General features: G+C 34.1%; 2 protein-coding genes across 20 annotated transcripts; both read left to right on the plus strand.

Annotated features, from left to right (window-relative positions):
• The first annotated feature begins 2,258 nt into the window (after nt 1-2,258).
• Nucleotides 2,259-6,610, plus strand: TOPP4 (type one serine/threonine protein phosphatase 4). 3 transcript variants are annotated; one of them, XR_015816848.1, is made up of 5 exons: nt 2,259-2,879; nt 4,023-4,582; nt 4,660-4,883; nt 5,015-5,389; nt 6,454-6,610. XR_015816848.1 is itself a non-coding variant. In XM_022048305.2 (4 exons), the coding sequence occupies exons 1-3, from the start codon at nt 2,678-2,680 to the stop codon at nt 4,846-4,848; spliced, it is 951 nt and encodes a 316-aa protein (XP_021903997.1). In that variant the 5' UTR covers nt 2,260-2,677; the 3' UTR covers nt 4,849-4,883; nt 5,987-6,307. The 3 variants fall into 3 exon arrangements, 1 of the variants encoding a protein (XP_021903997.1); XR_002540628.2 differs by lacking the exon at nt 6,454-6,610 and adding an exon at nt 5,987-6,307; XM_022048305.2 differs by lacking the exons at nt 5,015-5,389; nt 6,454-6,610 and adding an exon at nt 5,987-6,307 and having other exon boundaries at nt 2,260-2,879.
• An 847-nt stretch (nt 6,611-7,457) lies between these two features.
• NEDD1 (Transducin/WD40 repeat-like superfamily protein) lies at nt 7,458-16,559 on the plus strand. Of its 17 annotated transcripts, XR_015816845.1 has the most exons (13): nt 7,458-7,897; nt 8,471-8,583; nt 9,101-9,361; nt 9,454-9,558; nt 9,971-10,036; nt 10,174-10,395; nt 11,575-12,153; nt 12,442-13,032; nt 13,322-13,501; nt 13,608-13,741; nt 14,104-15,886; nt 16,000-16,095; nt 16,193-16,559. XR_015816845.1 is itself a non-coding variant. In XM_088212879.1 (12 exons), the coding sequence occupies exons 3-11, from the start codon at nt 8,536-8,538 to the stop codon at nt 13,713-13,715; spliced, it is 2,160 nt and encodes a 719-aa protein (XP_088069005.1). In that variant the 5' UTR covers nt 7,757-7,897; nt 8,240-8,331; nt 8,471-8,535; the 3' UTR covers nt 13,716-13,741; nt 14,104-16,559. The 17 variants fall into 17 exon arrangements, 10 of the variants coding, with proteins under 10 accessions (XP_021903984.1, XP_088069002.1, XP_088069003.1 ...); XR_015816842.1 differs by having other exon boundaries at nt 14,104-16,095; XR_015816841.1 differs by having other exon boundaries at nt 15,964-16,559.
• The last annotated feature ends 1,730 nt before the right edge of the window (nt 16,560-18,289 follow it).

Raw genomic sequence — 18,289 nt, forward strand, 5'->3', positions numbered from 1 at the left:
GTATTATAGAAAATTTTTGTTTTATTTATCCATCTAACTTGTGCTTAATTAAAAATTAAGGAAAGATAATTAATTGATTAGAGAAAATTTATATTTTGTTTAATATATAATATATTTTTTAATTAAAAGAGAAAAGAAAGGAAAGGTATTTTAATAATTTATTAAAGGAGCTACATATAAATTTTATTTAAAGGCGAGCGGGATATATATATATATATATGTCGACATATATATATATATAGTAAGTATACATGTATGTTAAACGTCGGCCGTTAATTGCCTTGGAAAGTTTAAAGGAATATTTTGGTGAGGAGGACATTAGTAGACAAAGCATTCTTGGCTTTGACATTGCGAGAATGTTATATATTATACATACATATATACATCTATATATATATATATATATATATACACGTATGTATATTATACCACCTTTTTTTTTAAGGGAACAACTAACAAACTGATGATCGGTTAATCTCCTTTACGTATTAATATTCTTCTTCTGATAATTGTTAATTATCCTCTTTTGGCTGATTCAAACGATGTCCCATTTTCAATTTCGCACACCATATCTATATATATATATATATATGTATATGTATATGTATATGTATATGTATGCATTCTCAATACTAGAATCATGTCCTTTATTGTGCCACTAGCCAGTTTCCATGTCCTATTTGAGTTTGAAATTGTTATATATATATATATATATATATATATACACACACATATATTATTGTCATTGACGTTACTATTCCTGTTAGATGAAATCAAGTTTTCATTTTTTATGTCTTGGGTTTACTTTGCTAGAATTTTTTAATGCAAGAAAACCATAATATTAAAAAGATTAATTTATTCATCAACAAATAAAAGAATTTGCTAAACTACGTGATTATTCCATGTATTAATTTGGTGCAACATAAAAAATTAGTAGCCCAATTAATGTACATTTAATGGTTGCAAGGCTCACCACGTATTTGAGTCACCATCCACAAGCATGTTTCTTTTTAATATTTAATTCATTAAGGTCAAATTTTTAATCTATTAAAAATTATCGTAATTAATCATATAATATTTTTTTTCATTTCGAAATTTAATAAATTTATTGAGACTTTATTTAATTGTTACAATTCCGTTAATATATTATGAATTAAATCATTAATTTTATTAAATTAAATATTATAAATTAATTATAATACAATTACAAAATAGTAAGTAGTGGGTTTATAAGCATGCCTTTTACAATATTTTTTATTTATATTAGATTTATTTAGCGAATGAAATACATTAATTTTTATTTAACATAAATAACGAGAGACTATAATTTAATTACTTCATAATATTATCAAAATGATATAATTAAAAAATTAATAGATAATATCTATTTTTATTTTTTTGATATCTGATTACATTTAATAATAAAATTTACTACATAGTTATTTTCTAAAATACAAGAAAATTTAAATTAAATTATGTATATAAAAATATCTTAATAATTACAATTTAAAATTAAAAATAAATATAACCTAACTCCAACCACAAAATGATCAAAGATGATATATAACTCCAATTTATTATTTCATTTTCAAAAAAAAAAAAAAAAGAAAAGATGGGTAGTTATCTTTTGTTTGCTTGGCAGCATCAACCATCTTCTTCCTTCCCAATTTGGATGATTTTTGGTGTAAGCTACCAAACTTCACGAATGGACAACTCTCTCAAAAAATAAAAATACAAAGAGACAGAGAAGCTCCATCGTTGAAGAATGAGGTCAAATTACTTAACGTTTGAATCTTGTATATATTAAACTAATTGTTGACCAATTAATTTTATATATTTAATCTAATATTGATATTTATTTATATATTTTATGATTTAAATAAAGTATTAAAGAATCTTATGATAATTTATAATTAAATTGGATAATATTATGATAAATTTAGTACCAAAGTTAGATGTGACAGGTATAATAATTTATAGGATAGATAATTTCTCATTCGAATTTTAAAAGTTAAAAAAAAAATTTCTGTGTTCGATAAAATTTCAGAATAATTTTTATAATTTTCTCTTGACAAGGATAGATTAGAAAATTATTAAGAAAAGGGCCACAGAAACGGCCCAAGTTGAATGAATCCAATTCTATTTCCACTCAAAACGGTGCGTGCAACAGTAATTATCTGCGACCATAAAACGACGTCGGTTGAAGTACCTCCAAATTCTAAATCTTTCGGAAGAAAAGATATTTATTTTTTCGGCACCTCCGCCACATAGGAGTTGTAGCTTTCTCATCTTCTCAAGCTTTGACACATTCTCTTTTGTCTCTCTTGTATCTCCCTCTCAAAATATAAAATCTTTACATTATACATATAAATTTTCTCTCGATTTCCCACTCTTTTTCCCGAGAAAATCACTTTTTTTTTTTATTTTTATTGTTTTGTTACAATACTCACAAGGAGAGCTGCCCAAACAAGCCACAAAACCAGGCGGAACTTTGAGAGAGAGGGGGGGAGAGAGAGAGAGAGAGAGGAAAGACACTTTAAAAGGCCAGAGAGGAAAGATAGGAAACCAGAAAAATACAGAAACCCTTTTTAAGGAGTCTTCCCCATTTTGATTGTTAGGGTTTTAATTCCTCTTTCTTCAAATTTCGTTCTCATCCGTTTAAGAGGACGAGGATCTGATGGCGTCGCAAGGGCAGACTGGAATGGACGTGGCCGTACTGGATGATATAATTCGACGGCTGACGGAGGTCCGATCATTGAGACCAGGGAAGCAGGTGCAGCTCTCTGAGGCTGAGATCAAGCAGCTCTGTGTTGCCTCCAAAGATATATTTCTTCAACAGCCCAATTTGCTTGAATTAGAGGCACCCATCAAGATTTGTGGTATGCCATGTACAATTTCATCTCTGTATATCTCTGTTTTTTAGCTATTTTGGGGTTTGTGTTTGATGGGTCGAATGTTTTCGGCGAAAGTTGTTCAAGAAGTAGGGCAGCTGATATAGTAGAAGATGATGTGGTAGAAGAGCCATTGATATAAGAGGGTTTGTTTACAACTGAAGTGACAGAGTAGTGGTGGGGGAAGATGACCCATATTTATGCCAATGTAGGATGTGAGTTGTAAGTAAGGTCATCTTGTTGAAAAATTCGAGTACTTTGATGTTGCTAAGCTTTTCAATGGAGGCTGAATGATTCATAAGGGAAGTGTTGATTTTGCCGAGAGGATTCAGATTACCTATCTACCTACTGTTTTCAATGGAGGCTGAATGATTCATGGGGAAAGTGTTGCTTTTGCCGAGAGGATTCAAATTACTTTTCTACCTACTGTTTTATTGCTGAAACTATGAAAGCAGGAAAAAAGAAAATTTGGGCTTATACAATCTGAAAAACAAGTGCCTGTCTCTCAAATTCTGTGACAAATAGGAGTTGCTCATTGAGGACATTATTGTTTGTTTTACATAGGAAATACAACTTTTTTATTTAGGCCACTGCAAAAAGCACCTATGGTTTCCTACCGGGACAGATGTGGCATTGATATATCCAAGCTGTTAAATGGAACCTCTTGGAGGCTATTTGCACCAACGTGATTCTTTCCACAACAATGCTATTTTGATTATTATTAATGCACTTCCAGCCAAAAGCATGATTGGAAATCATGCTTTTGTTATTAATGTGAGAAGTTAACTAAAATTCTCTAAGTGGTGAAGATAAAGCCATGTTTGTTATGTGTTTTATCATGTAATGAAATGGTAGCATGCAAGTGGCATTAGGGTTATATACTATTTCATCAAAATCCTACTTCTTAGGACATAAGTACTTGGATGGGCTTGAGGGTGCACTAGCATGTGAAAATTAAGGTCATTTCATTCATATACCAGTCTACAAGAAAACTTGCAAGTTCTACCGACTTTGTCTGTTATCAAGTTTTATGTTTTCTTCACCATTTCAAGATTTTTGCTTTTTATTTGAACTTATTAAAACTATTAAGATGATCTTTCTGACTTTATTATGTCTTCCTTTGTGGTTCAGGTGACATACATGGGCAATATAGTGATTTATTACGGCTTTTTGAATATGGTGGTTTTCCACCTAATGCCAATTATCTATTTCTAGGGGACTATGTGGATCGCGGCAAGCAAAGTTTGGAAACAATATGTCTCTTGCTTGCCTATAAGATAAAATATCCCGAAAACTTCTTCCTTCTTAGAGGAAATCATGAGTGTGCTTCCATTAATCGGATATATGGATTTTATGATGAATGCAAACGGCGTTTTAATGTGAGAGTATGGAAGGTTTTTACAGATTGTTTTAATTGCCTTCCTGTGGCAGCTTTAATAGATGACAAGATACTGTGCATGCATGGTGGTCTTTCCCCTGATCTGACAAATTTGGATCAAATTAGAAACTTAAGTCGTCCAACTGTTGTTCCTGACAATGGTTTGCTCTGTGATTTGCTTTGGTCTGATCCTGGTAGAGATTCTAAGGGATGGGGGATGAATGATAGAGGGGTTTCATATACCTTTGGACCAGATAAGGTGTCAGAGTTCTTGACAAAGCATGATTTGGACCTTGTCTGTCGTGCCCATCAGGTTATTGCTTTGTTTCTCATTTTGTTCTGCTAACCCTTTTTACTTGTTTCTGGTGCTAAATTAATTATTTGGTTTAGGTTGTGGAGGATGGATATGAATTCTTTGCAGACAGGCAGCTTGTCACTATATTTTCAGCTCCTAACTACTGTGGTGAATTTGATAATGCTGGTGCATTGATGAGTGTTGATGAAAACTTGATGTGTTCATTCCAGATTCTCAAACCTGCAGAGAAGAAGTCTAAGTTCATTACGTCGGCAAAAATTTGACACCCCCTTGCATAACTGCTCTGGGACTAATTAAGGTAGCTGAATATATCAGTTTATTCTGCTATGTGGATCGCATGGTGATGTTGTTGGTAACAGTATTGGATATGCTCAACGGTTGCCATGCATGCTTGATGTTTTTTTTTTAATTATTTCCCCTCCTTATTAGGCTCCTCCCTGCAAGATCTACCCACCTTTTAGCAAAAGGAAGGGACCCGCACGCCCAACTCCCATTCCGGGGAAAAAGAAAAAGGAAAATAAGAGTTCTCCACCTCGATTGTCTGATTCTTTTTTTCCTTAAGAGCAGGATTGCATGAAGTCCATAACTTAAGTATCTTCTTTTCAAAATGATTGATCTGAATCTCATCAATTCTGTGCAGTCTCACCAAATTTGACTGTTCCTTCTTTAAAGCTAAACTGAGCCTCACCTATCTAATATGGCTATCATGTTGTGTCTAGTACAGGGCCTTGAACTACATTAGGTCATCATACACAGGTCATGCTGAAGTGCCGTACAGGCCCTTTGCCATGAGTAACAACTTGTGTAAGCATGATGGTGTTAATTTTGATAAGTTTCTGTTCTATGTTATACTCCAAATCACTCTTCATATGACATTTTTGAGATTACTGCTTCCCCTAGAATGAGTAGGTAATCCCTCCAGGAAGAAAGAAGTAGATTACTCAAAATTGGTACTTTATTGATTTGATTCTCACCGTTTATGTTCTTTTGACTATGTGCATGCATTATAAATATTAGATGAGACTATGATGCTAGCATCAATTAAAATAATCTGATATTATATTCCTCTCTTCTTGATCCTAGGCTGTTGTGAATCTATCTTTCACATTAAAATGAGATCATAGGTTCTCTTTAACTAAAAAATATGTATTGTACTTATTTGAAGATATTTTGGGTATTTTCAAGTGTTTGCTTGTTTTTCAAGTGTTGGGCGCCACTTGAAAAAGCATTTTTGATTAAAAAAAAGGGAATGTAACTGTTTGGATGAAGTTACTATGGTATAGTTTCTGTGGAGCATACATCAGTTATAGAGATGAATGGTTGCATCTCTATTTTGTTGCTCATTTCACTGGTTTGACCCCTATCCAGGCACTTACCCTTTTTCTCCATTCTGTCATGCAGATGCCTTTCCGTCTAGCTTGAGGAAACTGCAGAAGGCAAAGATTAGTAGCCTGAAAAGGTTTTCATAGTCTGTCTGATTGATATTGTTAGTAGGAAGAAAGTATCGAAAGTCATGTCCAGGAACAAATGTCATTTAGGGTATCAATCATGATCCTCCCTGCCCCATGTCTCTCCTTCGCCTTTGATGTCCTTTTTGCCTTTCATTTGTATGTTTTTGATCTGCAGTGAATGTGTACATATATTTAGTTCAGTAACTCGGTCCTTGGGTTGTGGCTACAAGCAAAAAAAAAAAAGCTATATTCATGTCATATTGTTCTTCGAGCTACGATGTTTCTTATTGATTTGAGTTATTTTGTATCGTTGACTTGGGTGCATTTTAGATGTTGAGAATGGGAGAGAGTTAATTGAGATTGTCCAGTCAGTTTATTTTCTTTTGACATGCTGCTATTCTTTCTTGGATGTGTCAGTTCCGAATGCTGAAGGTGTTAATAGTGGCATTTTACCACCCATAAATCATTTCGAAGCTTCTGGCAGATACTTTGTCTTTTGAAGATGAGATGTCCTGGATATATAAGGAGTAAGTTACACACAAATTCAAGCTAAGTTATGTAAAACCTTGAGGTTTGATTATAGTAGGTGGATTCAATTCATGATTTAGAAAAACAGAGAAAAATTATGAACAAAAAAATTATTTTTGGGTAAAAGATAACATTAACAAAAATTTGAGTACCAAACTGCAATTCTGCGTTTTAACCTATTTTTAGTGTTACAGTTTGCTGATGTTTTCTTTTTCTACTTCCTTCCTTCATATGAATTAAACAGCAATTATTTTCTTAATAGCTGTTGTCAAATCTAATAAAAAGTATAAATGTTATAATCAAAGACAGATAAAACAACATAATTATTTAAAATTAAAATTCTTATTTAGTTGTAAATTGTAATTAAGAATGCAAAATTTTATTTCTGTGATTTAATCTATTAACTTTTTATAGTTTAAATAAGATGAATGTTATTTATTTATTAAAATATGAACGAGAATAAATATAAAAAAATTAAGACTATTTGTTTATTATTATTAATGCAATGAAATTTATTTGTAATATAACTTCAATTTTAATTTTTTTTAAGTAAATTCATGTATTCATTAAAAAATAATTTGTAAATAATTACAGACTAATTTGAACATATATGTCTTGTATAGAAAAATATATATCAAGTATTCAATTCCTAATTTGTACTATTTGTGATAATTTAATACTTTATAATTTGATGTTTTATTAATTTATTATTATTTTAAATTAAAAATTATTGTTTTAATCGAACAAACTAAAAATAAGAGAAATATTGAAAACCTTGAAAGGAAATCAATAATTTAACATAAAATAATAATTAAAAAACTAAAATCTTAGTAGTGAATTGTTTAAAGAATTACAAAAAAAAAAAAAATTGAATGGAATAAGACTGTAATTTATCAAAATTTTCTGATTTTGCACATTAAGCAAAGGAATAAAAGATTCTTCATGATTATTGAAGGCGCCCACTTTCACCACCTCAATACACAAATTCAAAATTTTGCAATTTGGTTCTGTCTCTGGTAGGGTTTATTGCCTTATTTACAAAATTTCTGAGTATTAGATAGGAAAAGTTTCTTCTTTGTTTCTCAATTTCCACAGAGCTCTCTCTACCACCAATAAATTTCCGGCAGAAGCTCAGGTTTTCTCCGGGAAATCTGTGAGATAGCGGCCGCGAAAATGATGAACTTGGCGGATCCGTCAATGGCGTTGCTCGCCGCAAGTGGAGGGGACACTGTAAAGCTCTTTGATGTGTCGATGGAGCCCGGCGATCCCTGTGTCTTGAGCTACACTCCGTCTCCGGGTTGCCTTGTCAACTCAGTGAAGTGGAACCACACTAGTGAGTCACTGCCGGTTCGCCTTTTTCTTTTAATGGAATTCATTTATGGAGCCTATCAAGATGTCAAGCCTCTTTTTTTTTTTTAATTTGAGTACACATTTTCTTTTCGTCTTTGTATAAATAGTGTTTTTTGGTCGATGAACAAATCGAAGACAAGGAGGGAAGTGAGTGTTTTGCGTGTTAGATCTCTTGATATTCTCTCCAGATAGATTTTCTAATTACTATACTGGTTTTGAGTTTATTGTTTAAATTAAAGTTTTTTAAATGATTGTGTGCGCTTGCGTTTTCTTAGTAACCAGAGATATCGTGCATTGGAGGTATTAACTTCTCTCGTCTCTGTAGAATTACGATTTATTCCATTGATCATGAAACGGAGTGGAAGGAAGGTAGAGCATCTAGAGTTACGTGTTGAATATTTCTGCTTGGTTAGTCAGGTTGAGTCCTAAAATTTAAATTATCAATTTGAAATTGGGGTTGAATTTTTCTTGCTGTTATTCTGCATTTATAATATGGTGGCTAGAAAGAATGTGAACTCCTTTTGTTTTAAGTTTAATGGAAATGCGGATGTTGCAGATTTAGTTGTAGCTAGTGCTGGAGAAGACAAGAGGATTTCGTTATGGAGGAAAAATGGGCACAGCATGGGGAGCATTCCTGTTACTGGGACTGATAGTGGAGACAGCATTGAGGTAACAATCTTCTAGGGGCAGATAGATGTAACAACTTAAGGGTTTCATATGTTGTGGATGAGTACATGCTAATTGGGTTCTTAGAATTAGGGTGATTTTGAGTAGTTTCAAATGGTTTTTGTCTTCTGAAGCACTAAGAGAGACAGGGGAGCTCTTCTGTTTGTAGGCTTCTGTAGCTACTTCTGATATTATGATTTGGTGCTCATGACTCGCCAGTCAGAACTAAGCCTGGAACTGAGACCTAAATTTGCCTGACCCATCAATTTTTGGAATTTTTACAAGATGATTGACTATTCCAAATCCTCTAGTTTACGTTGAAACACGCAGTACTGAAATCAATTTTTAACTTTCAGTGATCTTATGGTTTTAAGCAATTATTTTTTAAGGTTGTCTTTTGGTTCCTAGAAAGTAATCATTCATCATGCCTGGGCCACTTACCTAGCAACTTAAATTATTTTGGAGCTGGACTTTTTTCCAATTACCAAGTTAATGCTGGATTTCCCTCCTTAATATGCAGGAATGTATATTGGCTATTAGCTTTGGCAACAAGGGATCTAGGTACATATGTTCTGGGGGAACTGGTCGGGTTGTAAAAATATGGGATTTACAGAGGAAGCGCTGCATTAAGTGGTTAAAAGGTCATACAAGTACCATAACAGGTGCTGTGTACAATTGCAAAGATGAACACTTGGCTTCTATTAGTCTAAGCGGGGATCTTATCGTACACAATCTTGCATCAGGAGCAAGGGCCGCTGAACTGAAAGATCCTAATGAGCAGGTTGTTCAGTTTGCCGTATTTGAACTATGCGTCTGTTTGTACTTTATTCCCATTTTCTGTGCTAATTGTTTGTCTCACAAATTTAAGATCAGGTACTGAGGGTGCTTGATTATTCACGTATTAGTCGGCACCTTTTGGTGACTGCAGGTGATGATGGGACAGTCCATTTGTGGGATACAACTGGCCGTAGCCCAAAGGTTCGTATTTTATGTTTATTTTTGATAAATGCAATTTCCCACTTCTGCCCATTTTCTTGTTAAAGATGAAACAAGCATAGATATTATGTCTGTTATTACCGAATGAGTTTTGTGCTTCATTGGGGTTTTCAGTTCAAGAGCGATGTGTAGTCTTAAACTAGTAGAATTGTTGGTATTGGTATTATAGATGCAAAGGAGAGTACGTCTTAACACCTTTATTTATTTTTGGATATCTTTTATGTACTGGTGAATCTTTTAACTTTTCCTTTTAGTGGAGTAAACATGTTTGAACTTGACCTAGGAATATTCTTACACAGTTTTGTTCTTTATCCTTTCATTCATCATATCTATGAAATAAAAAGTCATAGTCTTATTTCTTGTAGCAATTTTTGATCACCTTTATCTTTCACAGGTTTCTTGGCTGAAGCAGCATTCTGCACCAACTGCCGGTATTAGCTTCTCACCATCAAATGATAAGGTCTTATATCTTTTACTGAGGTCTTTAAACACATTCATACGTTTCTCATGTAGATCAGAAAACTGAAATTTGCATTTAAACCTTCTTTTTTTTTCTTTAATTGGAAAAATATATCTTTCAATTTTTGCTTGTGACAGATAATTGCCAGTGTTGGGCTGGATAAGAAGCTATACACTTATGATTCAGGTTCTAGAAGACCCTCATCTTACATTGCTTATGAGGCACCTTTCTCGTCATTGGCATTTAGAGATGATGGTTGGGTGCTGGCAGCTGGAACCAGTAATGGTCGTGTGGTATTCTATGATGTCCGTGGAAAACCACAGCCTTTTACTGTCCTGCGTGCTTATGGTAGTTCAGAGGTAAGTTCCCTGATTTATGCTTCCATGTTGCACTAATATGCCAACATATAAGATTTGATATCTCTTCATCCTAGCTTGCTAGTAAAATATGCTGGTGTGGCCCTAATTGGGTGTACTTATGGGTTTGAAGGTAAGGGCTCAATAAGAAAGAAACCTTCAATCTCTTAATGATAAGGACTCATTAAGGGAGAAGCCTTCAATCTCTTTAAGGGTTCTTTAAGGGAGAACTCTTCAATCTAAGTTCAGAAAAGAAATCACACTTTTTTAGACAATTTTTGCTTATCCTTTTACTGAGATCCTATTTATATTCGTCCAAGAGCTTTTTTTTTAGAGAAAAAGAGGTAATTACAATTAGGGTTTAGACAAGCACTTTATAGGCAGTTCCTAGGAAATAGGTTACTCATTTTTAGAAGTAACCTACTACCCATATCTATAGTTTTTTTTTTTAACGAAATGTATAAAATTATCTCAACTCCAACAACCATAGGAAAAAACAAAAGTTTTGCTGGCTATCCTTCATTGAGTTTCAGAGGGTTTTCGTTCTTTTTTTTGGGGGGGCTTTGTGGGAGGACTATTAGTCCTCTATTGTTGTATTTCTCATTCTCTTCCTAATAATACTTCTTTTTCTGTGAAAAAAAGGAGATGACTGAAATGAAGGATGCAGAATAATCTAATCTGCAGAATTTGCAGTTTCTCTCATTGAATCTAATCCAGCAATGTGCCCCATCCTTAGTCTGCCACGTCTCTTTCCATGCTATACCATGCCAGTAATTTTCCAATAACATGTGCATATCAATCAAGGAAAATTTGTTTAAAGGTCTTAAACTTGTAATATTAGTCAACTGCCATAATAATATTTAATAATGATAATCCTGTTCTTCATTTACAATGTTCATTAATGTGATTGTCTGATACATATATGTAGCTTTTATTGTCAATGTTTCCAAGAAGTAACTTGCATTTGTACCTCATTTTTTCATTAGAAGGAGGAATAAAGTCTTGTAACAATACCTCATTCCTTCATTAGATGGAGTTTTGATTGTCTAATACCTTATGTTTTGAATGATGGCCTTATTACTGAATAGCATTCCACTGTAAGTTTACATGCTGAACTAGCTTGGGTATTGTAAACATATTTCTTAGAGTTTCTTCATACTAAACAATTTTGTTATTACTTAGGCTGTTATTAGTTTATGCTGGCAAAGATCCAAACCAGTCATTGTTAACGAGAGTACTTGCACTGCTGAAATGGCTCTTCTTGGAGGCGCTGTTGAAGATTCAATTCTCATGCCTGACCCGCTTCCCTCTGTGTCATCATCAAGCCTTCCACAGTCTACAGCATTGTCTGGTTCTCGTCTTGCTGCGCGGTCAGGTCCATTTATTGAAACATCTACTCTTACGGCAACAATTAGTGGAATGGCATCAAGTACGCTGAATCTATCCTCAGCAGAGGAAACCCCTCAACGGAGTCATCTGCGGCCTGGTGGAACATTATCTAGATTACATGCACCTCGTTCTAATTTCACTTTCAAGGATGACATGGAGGTTTTCTCCCCTCTGGTGGATGTTCAACCGATTACGCCGTCACTGGAGAAGCTGTGGGATGATCATGAAGGAGGAAAAAAGGATCATCTACCTGCTGATAAGAAGCCATCATCCTTGCTGTTTCCTTCATCCAATCGGAGATTCCCTTTTGCAGATGATGGAGCCAATGACCATCCAATATTTGATTGGAAATCCAGTTCAATGTCCAGACAGGTTAGTCACTCCGTTGTGCCAGATGGTGGCTGCACTGCGAGTAAATGCTAATTTCCTTTTTGCTGAGAGCCTTATTTTCATCTAAACCTTGTTATGTTACTTATGCTTCTTTAATAACACGCGGCACAGTGCATTTATTACATAATGCTATGTATTTCGTGCTGGAGTTCTCTGACAATTCATCATGGTGTTATGCTTCTTTAATAATGCGTGGCACAGTGCATTTATTACATAATGCTATGTATTTCATGCTGGAGTTCTCCGACGGTTTATTATGGTGTTTTACAGGATGATAACAGATCTTTTACGTTGTTAACATCTACTCCTCCATCTTCAAAAAGTGAAGACTCTGTCATAACACCTCCAGAAGCTTGGGGTGGTGAGAAACTTTCTGATAAATTTCCGAACTTGCGGTTCCCATCTCGTTTCGGTATGTTAAGCTCGGCTGCAATGACATCAGGGACAACATTTTCTGATATTTCCTCGTCACTTGGTCAGACAGGCTCAATGACGAATACTAACCCGAGCTATGAAAATATGCGCAGCAGAGATTTTCCCTCAAATATTGAGACTTCATCAGGATTTCCGGAACATTTATCTTCTAGTTCTATGACTCTCTCTATGAGCACAAAAGGCAACCTTGGATCGGCTAATGTTGATTCACCAAGACAAGCATCTTTGGCTTTGCCTAGAAGGTTTTCAACTTATGCAGAGAGAATTAGTACTATTTCTTCCTTCAGTGATGCCACTTCCCTTTCAGTGGGTTCACCAAAAATAAAGAAAACAGGAGCTGAAACCAAGGAGGAACTTTTGAACAGCTTTTTCTCGAGAACTGACACATCGTCCGCCACCGAACTGGGAACACTTCCCGTTACAAATGTATAAATTCTACATTGGCTTAAACCTGATTGGCCAATTACATGCTTTTGCAGTAGAGTGATACCATAACAGATTTTTGTATGCAATTGTTATCACTGATGGCTCCACTGTGAAATGCCAGCTCATGTGTCTGCCATAACTTTAAGGTATTGGTGGGTCTGATGTAACTTGGTGTTACTGCAGAATGGTGGGGGCATCCATGATAACAAGCTATTACAGACGTCTGTGATGCTAGCTCAATTTTGATTTTATTAGAATATAATTCTTGTCATTTGCAATATTGTACTAGGGGGGAACATCTCAGCACTTAAAGGCCTCCCTCCAGTCAGATGCACAGCAAGGAAGTAATTTTACACTCCAGCTTTTTCAACGTACCCTTGAAGAAACTCTTGATTCTTTTCAGAAATCCATTCATGAGGATATGAGAAACCTTCATATTGAAATTCTAAGACAATTCCATATGCAGGAAGTATGTACCTCTCTTGCCATTGGTTTACTTCCTCTCTGCCTCTTTTCTTTTCTGCTCTTGTTGTGGCTTTTTAGATGTAAATTTATTTTATGGCATCATTGGACAGATGGAGATGTCAAAAGTGATGAGTTCAATCCTGGAAAACCAAGCTGAGTTGATGAAAGAAATCAAATCTCTCCGGAAAGAAAATCAACAGCTCAGGCAAATGCTTTGAAGACTGATGATAAAGAGTGCTTTAACGTGAGTGTCTTTTTTTATTATCTTTTTTCCCCTGAGATTTATTGTATTTTCACATCTGTAGTTCGTGCTTGGCACTATCTTCTCATTTTACATAAATTACTAGAATTGCTCATCTCAGCAACTGTAGCTAAGGGTGAAAATTGGAAGAAAAATGTCCAAATGGGGAATTGGGAGGGGTTATTTGAACAACAATGCAATTGTGTGAGTAGATTTAGGGTTTTCGACCATGTATGTAGATTTTCCCTAAATTGAAATGAAGCTTTTGGTTGGGCCACATGCATTCTATCATTTGAGGTCATCTTCTCACTTCATCAAGTATGATCAATATTTCTAAAGCTGTAAATAAATTATTCTGATTGCAGCCTTGCTAGGTTGATTCACAACAAACTTGAAAAGTATGATGAAGATTGACCAAAGTTATGCCTCAAAATATATTCAAGTCTTTACTTTAAAATTTCCTGCACATGAGGCGGAATTCCAGGTTTTGATGTGTTTTCTTTGAAAGAAAAAAAATCAAAGAAAGAAATTAGGTGTATTTCTAGTAGAAGTCCACATTATTTTTATTTCCAAAACGACATTCTTTATTCTCTTTTCATCCCTCATATTTACTTTGTTGACCAAGCTACAACTGCTTAATTTTAACAATAAAATATTTTTATCTGGCATGTAACTCTTTTTTTTCCCCAAGTCAGTATGGAAGTAAGTCCTTTCATATACAAGAACCTAGTGCTTTAAGATACCCTATGATCAAAAACCAAGAGAATGCTTGTGTTAACTTATTTTTCTGTCAAAGAAGTCTGCGAACTCTTTTTCCTTTTTTCCCCCCCCTCCCAATAGTACTTTTGTTAAAGAAAAAAAAGAGAAAGACAACTCTGAAGTGTTTATATCTAACATATTTGATTAGTCCCATGAGTTTGATCCTATAGAATCTGATATATTTTTTCATTGAACAAAGGGTACGAAATAAATTATATCAGATTGATTTTTCGATCAAAAGCACTATGTGAAATATTTGGTTTTTTCCTGTTTTTCTATCCCTATCCCTAACCTATAGAGATGACACTTGAATCAATAGAGAACCTTGCCTTTTGTATCTATATGAATAGATTATGAATCGATATTATTACATTCCAATTTTTTACCGATACTCCTCAAGGAAAATCTCGAATTGGATCCCAGGTTGACGGGTTAGTGTGAGCTTATTCATGCGGTTATGCACTCTTCGAATAGGAATCCATTTTCTGAAAGATCCTGGCTTTCGTACTTCGGTGGATCTCTGAGATCCTTTTATTTATCCCCCCCTGCATCCATTTACTTTTTACTGAAATACATCACTTATTTTTTTTGAATGAGCGTACATTCAACTTTATTTTCTGAATGCATATTGGCGCTTCAAAAACTATAAGCACCTTTAGTGTCATCTCTTAGCATCTAGTATTTTAAAACGCATCTTAAAGCAACATTTTGATATAAAATTAAGGGGGCATTTGGCCTAGCTTTATTACTTTGTTTGGAGGAGGCTGAATTGTTCAAAGTCTTATCTAATGACTTTTTTCTTTTTAAATAAATCATACTAGCATCAAGGGAGTACCCGCCTATGTACAAAAATTTACAATTCAATCAACGTGTTAATTAAATTTCCTAAATCCTCTATTGAATAAAGAGGATGACCCAACAACAAAAAAATAACGGTATGGAACTATTGATTTGTGAGTAAGTCAAACCCATCTACATCATCAACTTCCTCAAATGCCTTTTGGTCCTCTCTTTCAACAGAACCTAAAACCAAGTCTTATGCACTGATTTTTTCTTTTTGAAGTTGGAGTAAGCTTTTTCTTAGAGAGGATACTAATTCAGTTAAGTAAGGTTTTCTTTTGGGAAAAGAAAAAATTATTAGTAGAGGAAAAAAGAAAAACTTGATTCATACGTAAATATCAATATTACCTTTAAATTTTAAAGCCAGTAATAAAGAGACTAAATTTCAGCCTTATTGAGAAGACATAACATGAACGTGTGCCCTTCATGTTAGAAGCATATGGACGCTAGAACTGGATTAACATGTGCTGATTATTTTGCGTTTGCTCTTCAACAAATAAGAATTTTTACAATCACCAAGAAGGGTTGGTTTCAGGAAGCAATGAAAAGGTGGGATTGGTTTTGTATTTTCTCGAGTAGTATTGTGATTGCATATTCAAATCTTGTACAATTGCTTTCTGTTCCAGAAGTGGCCTCCTTAAATCTAATTATAAATGACCTAGATGCCTGGTCTTACATTGAAAGCTTGCCAATATCAACTGGTGTTGAAAGGAGAAATGGCTACAGACATCATGAACCTCTTGTCAGGCATCAACTCAGTTCAGTTTGTCTACACCAACTACAAAATTTATTCAGAAAGGAGTGGCCAAGCCACCCCTCAATCGACTAGTTTTTTCTCTTATTTTTCTTTTGCAGGTCTATGTGGTCTGCTTGGTCTCTCAGTTGCTGAACAAGTTGATGTGGCTGCATTCCAGAACTTCTGCTGATGATTTAGTTTCGTTGTCTCATTGAATGCAAAGCTTCAAGTGTTTATGATACGCCGGTGGTTTGGATCAACATCTCCTTTGAACATATCTGGTCTTTTTCTTTTTTCTAAAAAAAAAAATGAAGGGCTTTTTAGTTTTGGTTAATATCTTCACTCAAAAAATTTAGATCTGCTCAATTTTGTTGGCTGCTAATATCTTGTCATTGCTGGTCATTGGATCTCCTTTGGAGCACAATTACTTATTTAGGCTGTTGTTTCTGTGATCTTCAGTTCTGGAATCCCTCATTTTGTTTTTCACGCACTTTTATGAGTCTTGATCTTCGTCAAGTGCTGGGTCTATTTGATTATATGAATGATGGAGGTGCTCACTGTTGCAATCCTATCTGGTCGAAAGAGCCATGAACGCCTTCATATTTCTATTGTGCATCACGTTGGGCTAAGTTAGCTGTTTTCTTTTTTGTGCTCTTAGAGGCTAGGAAGAAGGTCTTGAGGTTCTGTTCTGGTGTTTTCTGCTATGTCTGAGATTATCTTTCTATCTCTGTTAATAAATTTATGAATTAATTCGAGAAGAAAAAGACAATAGAACTTCTACATTCCTCATTCAGTCTGCATTGGAATTTTCCCAGACTCCTTGACGAGCGAAACTGTCACGACAAATCAACTTGAGATCCACTTGAGGGCAAAGCATAGCATCAAACCTTGTGATTACATACTAGAAAGCACAAGGCCTTCTTGAAATGATCAGCTGAAGTATCAGCTGGACATGTAAATTCTTCAGAGGTGTGATCTGAACGGCCCAATTTCTATTCACTTAAAAATATTCCTAAGTGTATCCACCATCCTTGAATCATCTACAGCTAGCTGGGGGATACACCTTAGCAAGCCTTATATCAACCTGGGTAAGTTTGCCAGAGGAAATTTATTGCTTTATTGGAGATAGAGGTGCGCTTACTATCCTAGCTATGTCCGCCTAATCTTTTTTCCCAGAGTTTGATTTAGCCTAGTTTTGAATCACTAACTAAGCTATTTCTCCCTTATACGCGGATCAAACAAGATGAATTCAACAATAAGAAGAAAATGGTAGCCATATTTCATAGGATAAAGAAAACAAAACATTGATTTAGAACATCATGAAAAGAAATTAGCCATTTTCCTTTGCAGATAGAATGGTAACTTCTGTCAAATGTATGTCACAATACAATTACCCGATTGAACCACAAAAATTGAAGTTTTCACTATTGTCTAAATAGAGACTTGAATAGATTTTATTTTAGATTCCAACCTCATCCATAATGCAGTAATAGATTGGAAAGGTGGAGAAGCGAGATCGAATGACAGGCCAACAAACATGGGTATATAAGAACAGGCAGCTGAATGACAGTCGCAAATGGAAGCTCAACGAAACTCCAAAAGATATATGAGCAAGCATTTTCACATTTGAGCAAGTTCTCCAGGCAACAAGAGTTTGATGCAGCAGCAACAATGTTACAATACAAGCAATTCAGTATATGTTTGTTTATTATATATAAATGACCCAAACACAATATTTTTACATCAAGTATATATATATAAACATTAAAAATTAATAAATAAGGATGAAAAATTGAAGTGTGAGAAAGAAATAAGTTATTAAAAATTTATATAGTAGATAATTTTAAAACTTATAATCAACAAAAATTTTAACTAAATTTTTTGATATATTTTTCATTTTAATTTAATTTCAAAATATCTCAAAAAAATAAAAAATAAAAAACAAACGTGACATAATATGATAAATGTATGAAGAATATAATATATATGATATATGTTAGGAAATGTTAAATTTAAATTTGAATAACTATGACAAATCAAAATTCACTTAAAACAATAAAATATTTGTATATAAGAATTAATGTGCGCTTATATATACAAATATACTATACACGTGCAAGCATATAATAAAAGATAATTAAATAAGATACTTCTAAAAAAAAAGTAAAATAAAATTTATCATAAAGATAAAATAGAAAAATAAAGATTCTAATGCT

Source organism: Carica papaya, chromosome 2 (genome assembly GCF_054855325.1).
Source record: "Carica papaya isolate Zhongbai chromosome 2, ASM5485532v1, whole genome shotgun sequence".
Classification (NCBI taxonomy): domain Eukaryota; kingdom Viridiplantae; phylum Streptophyta; class Magnoliopsida; order Brassicales; family Caricaceae; genus Carica; species Carica papaya.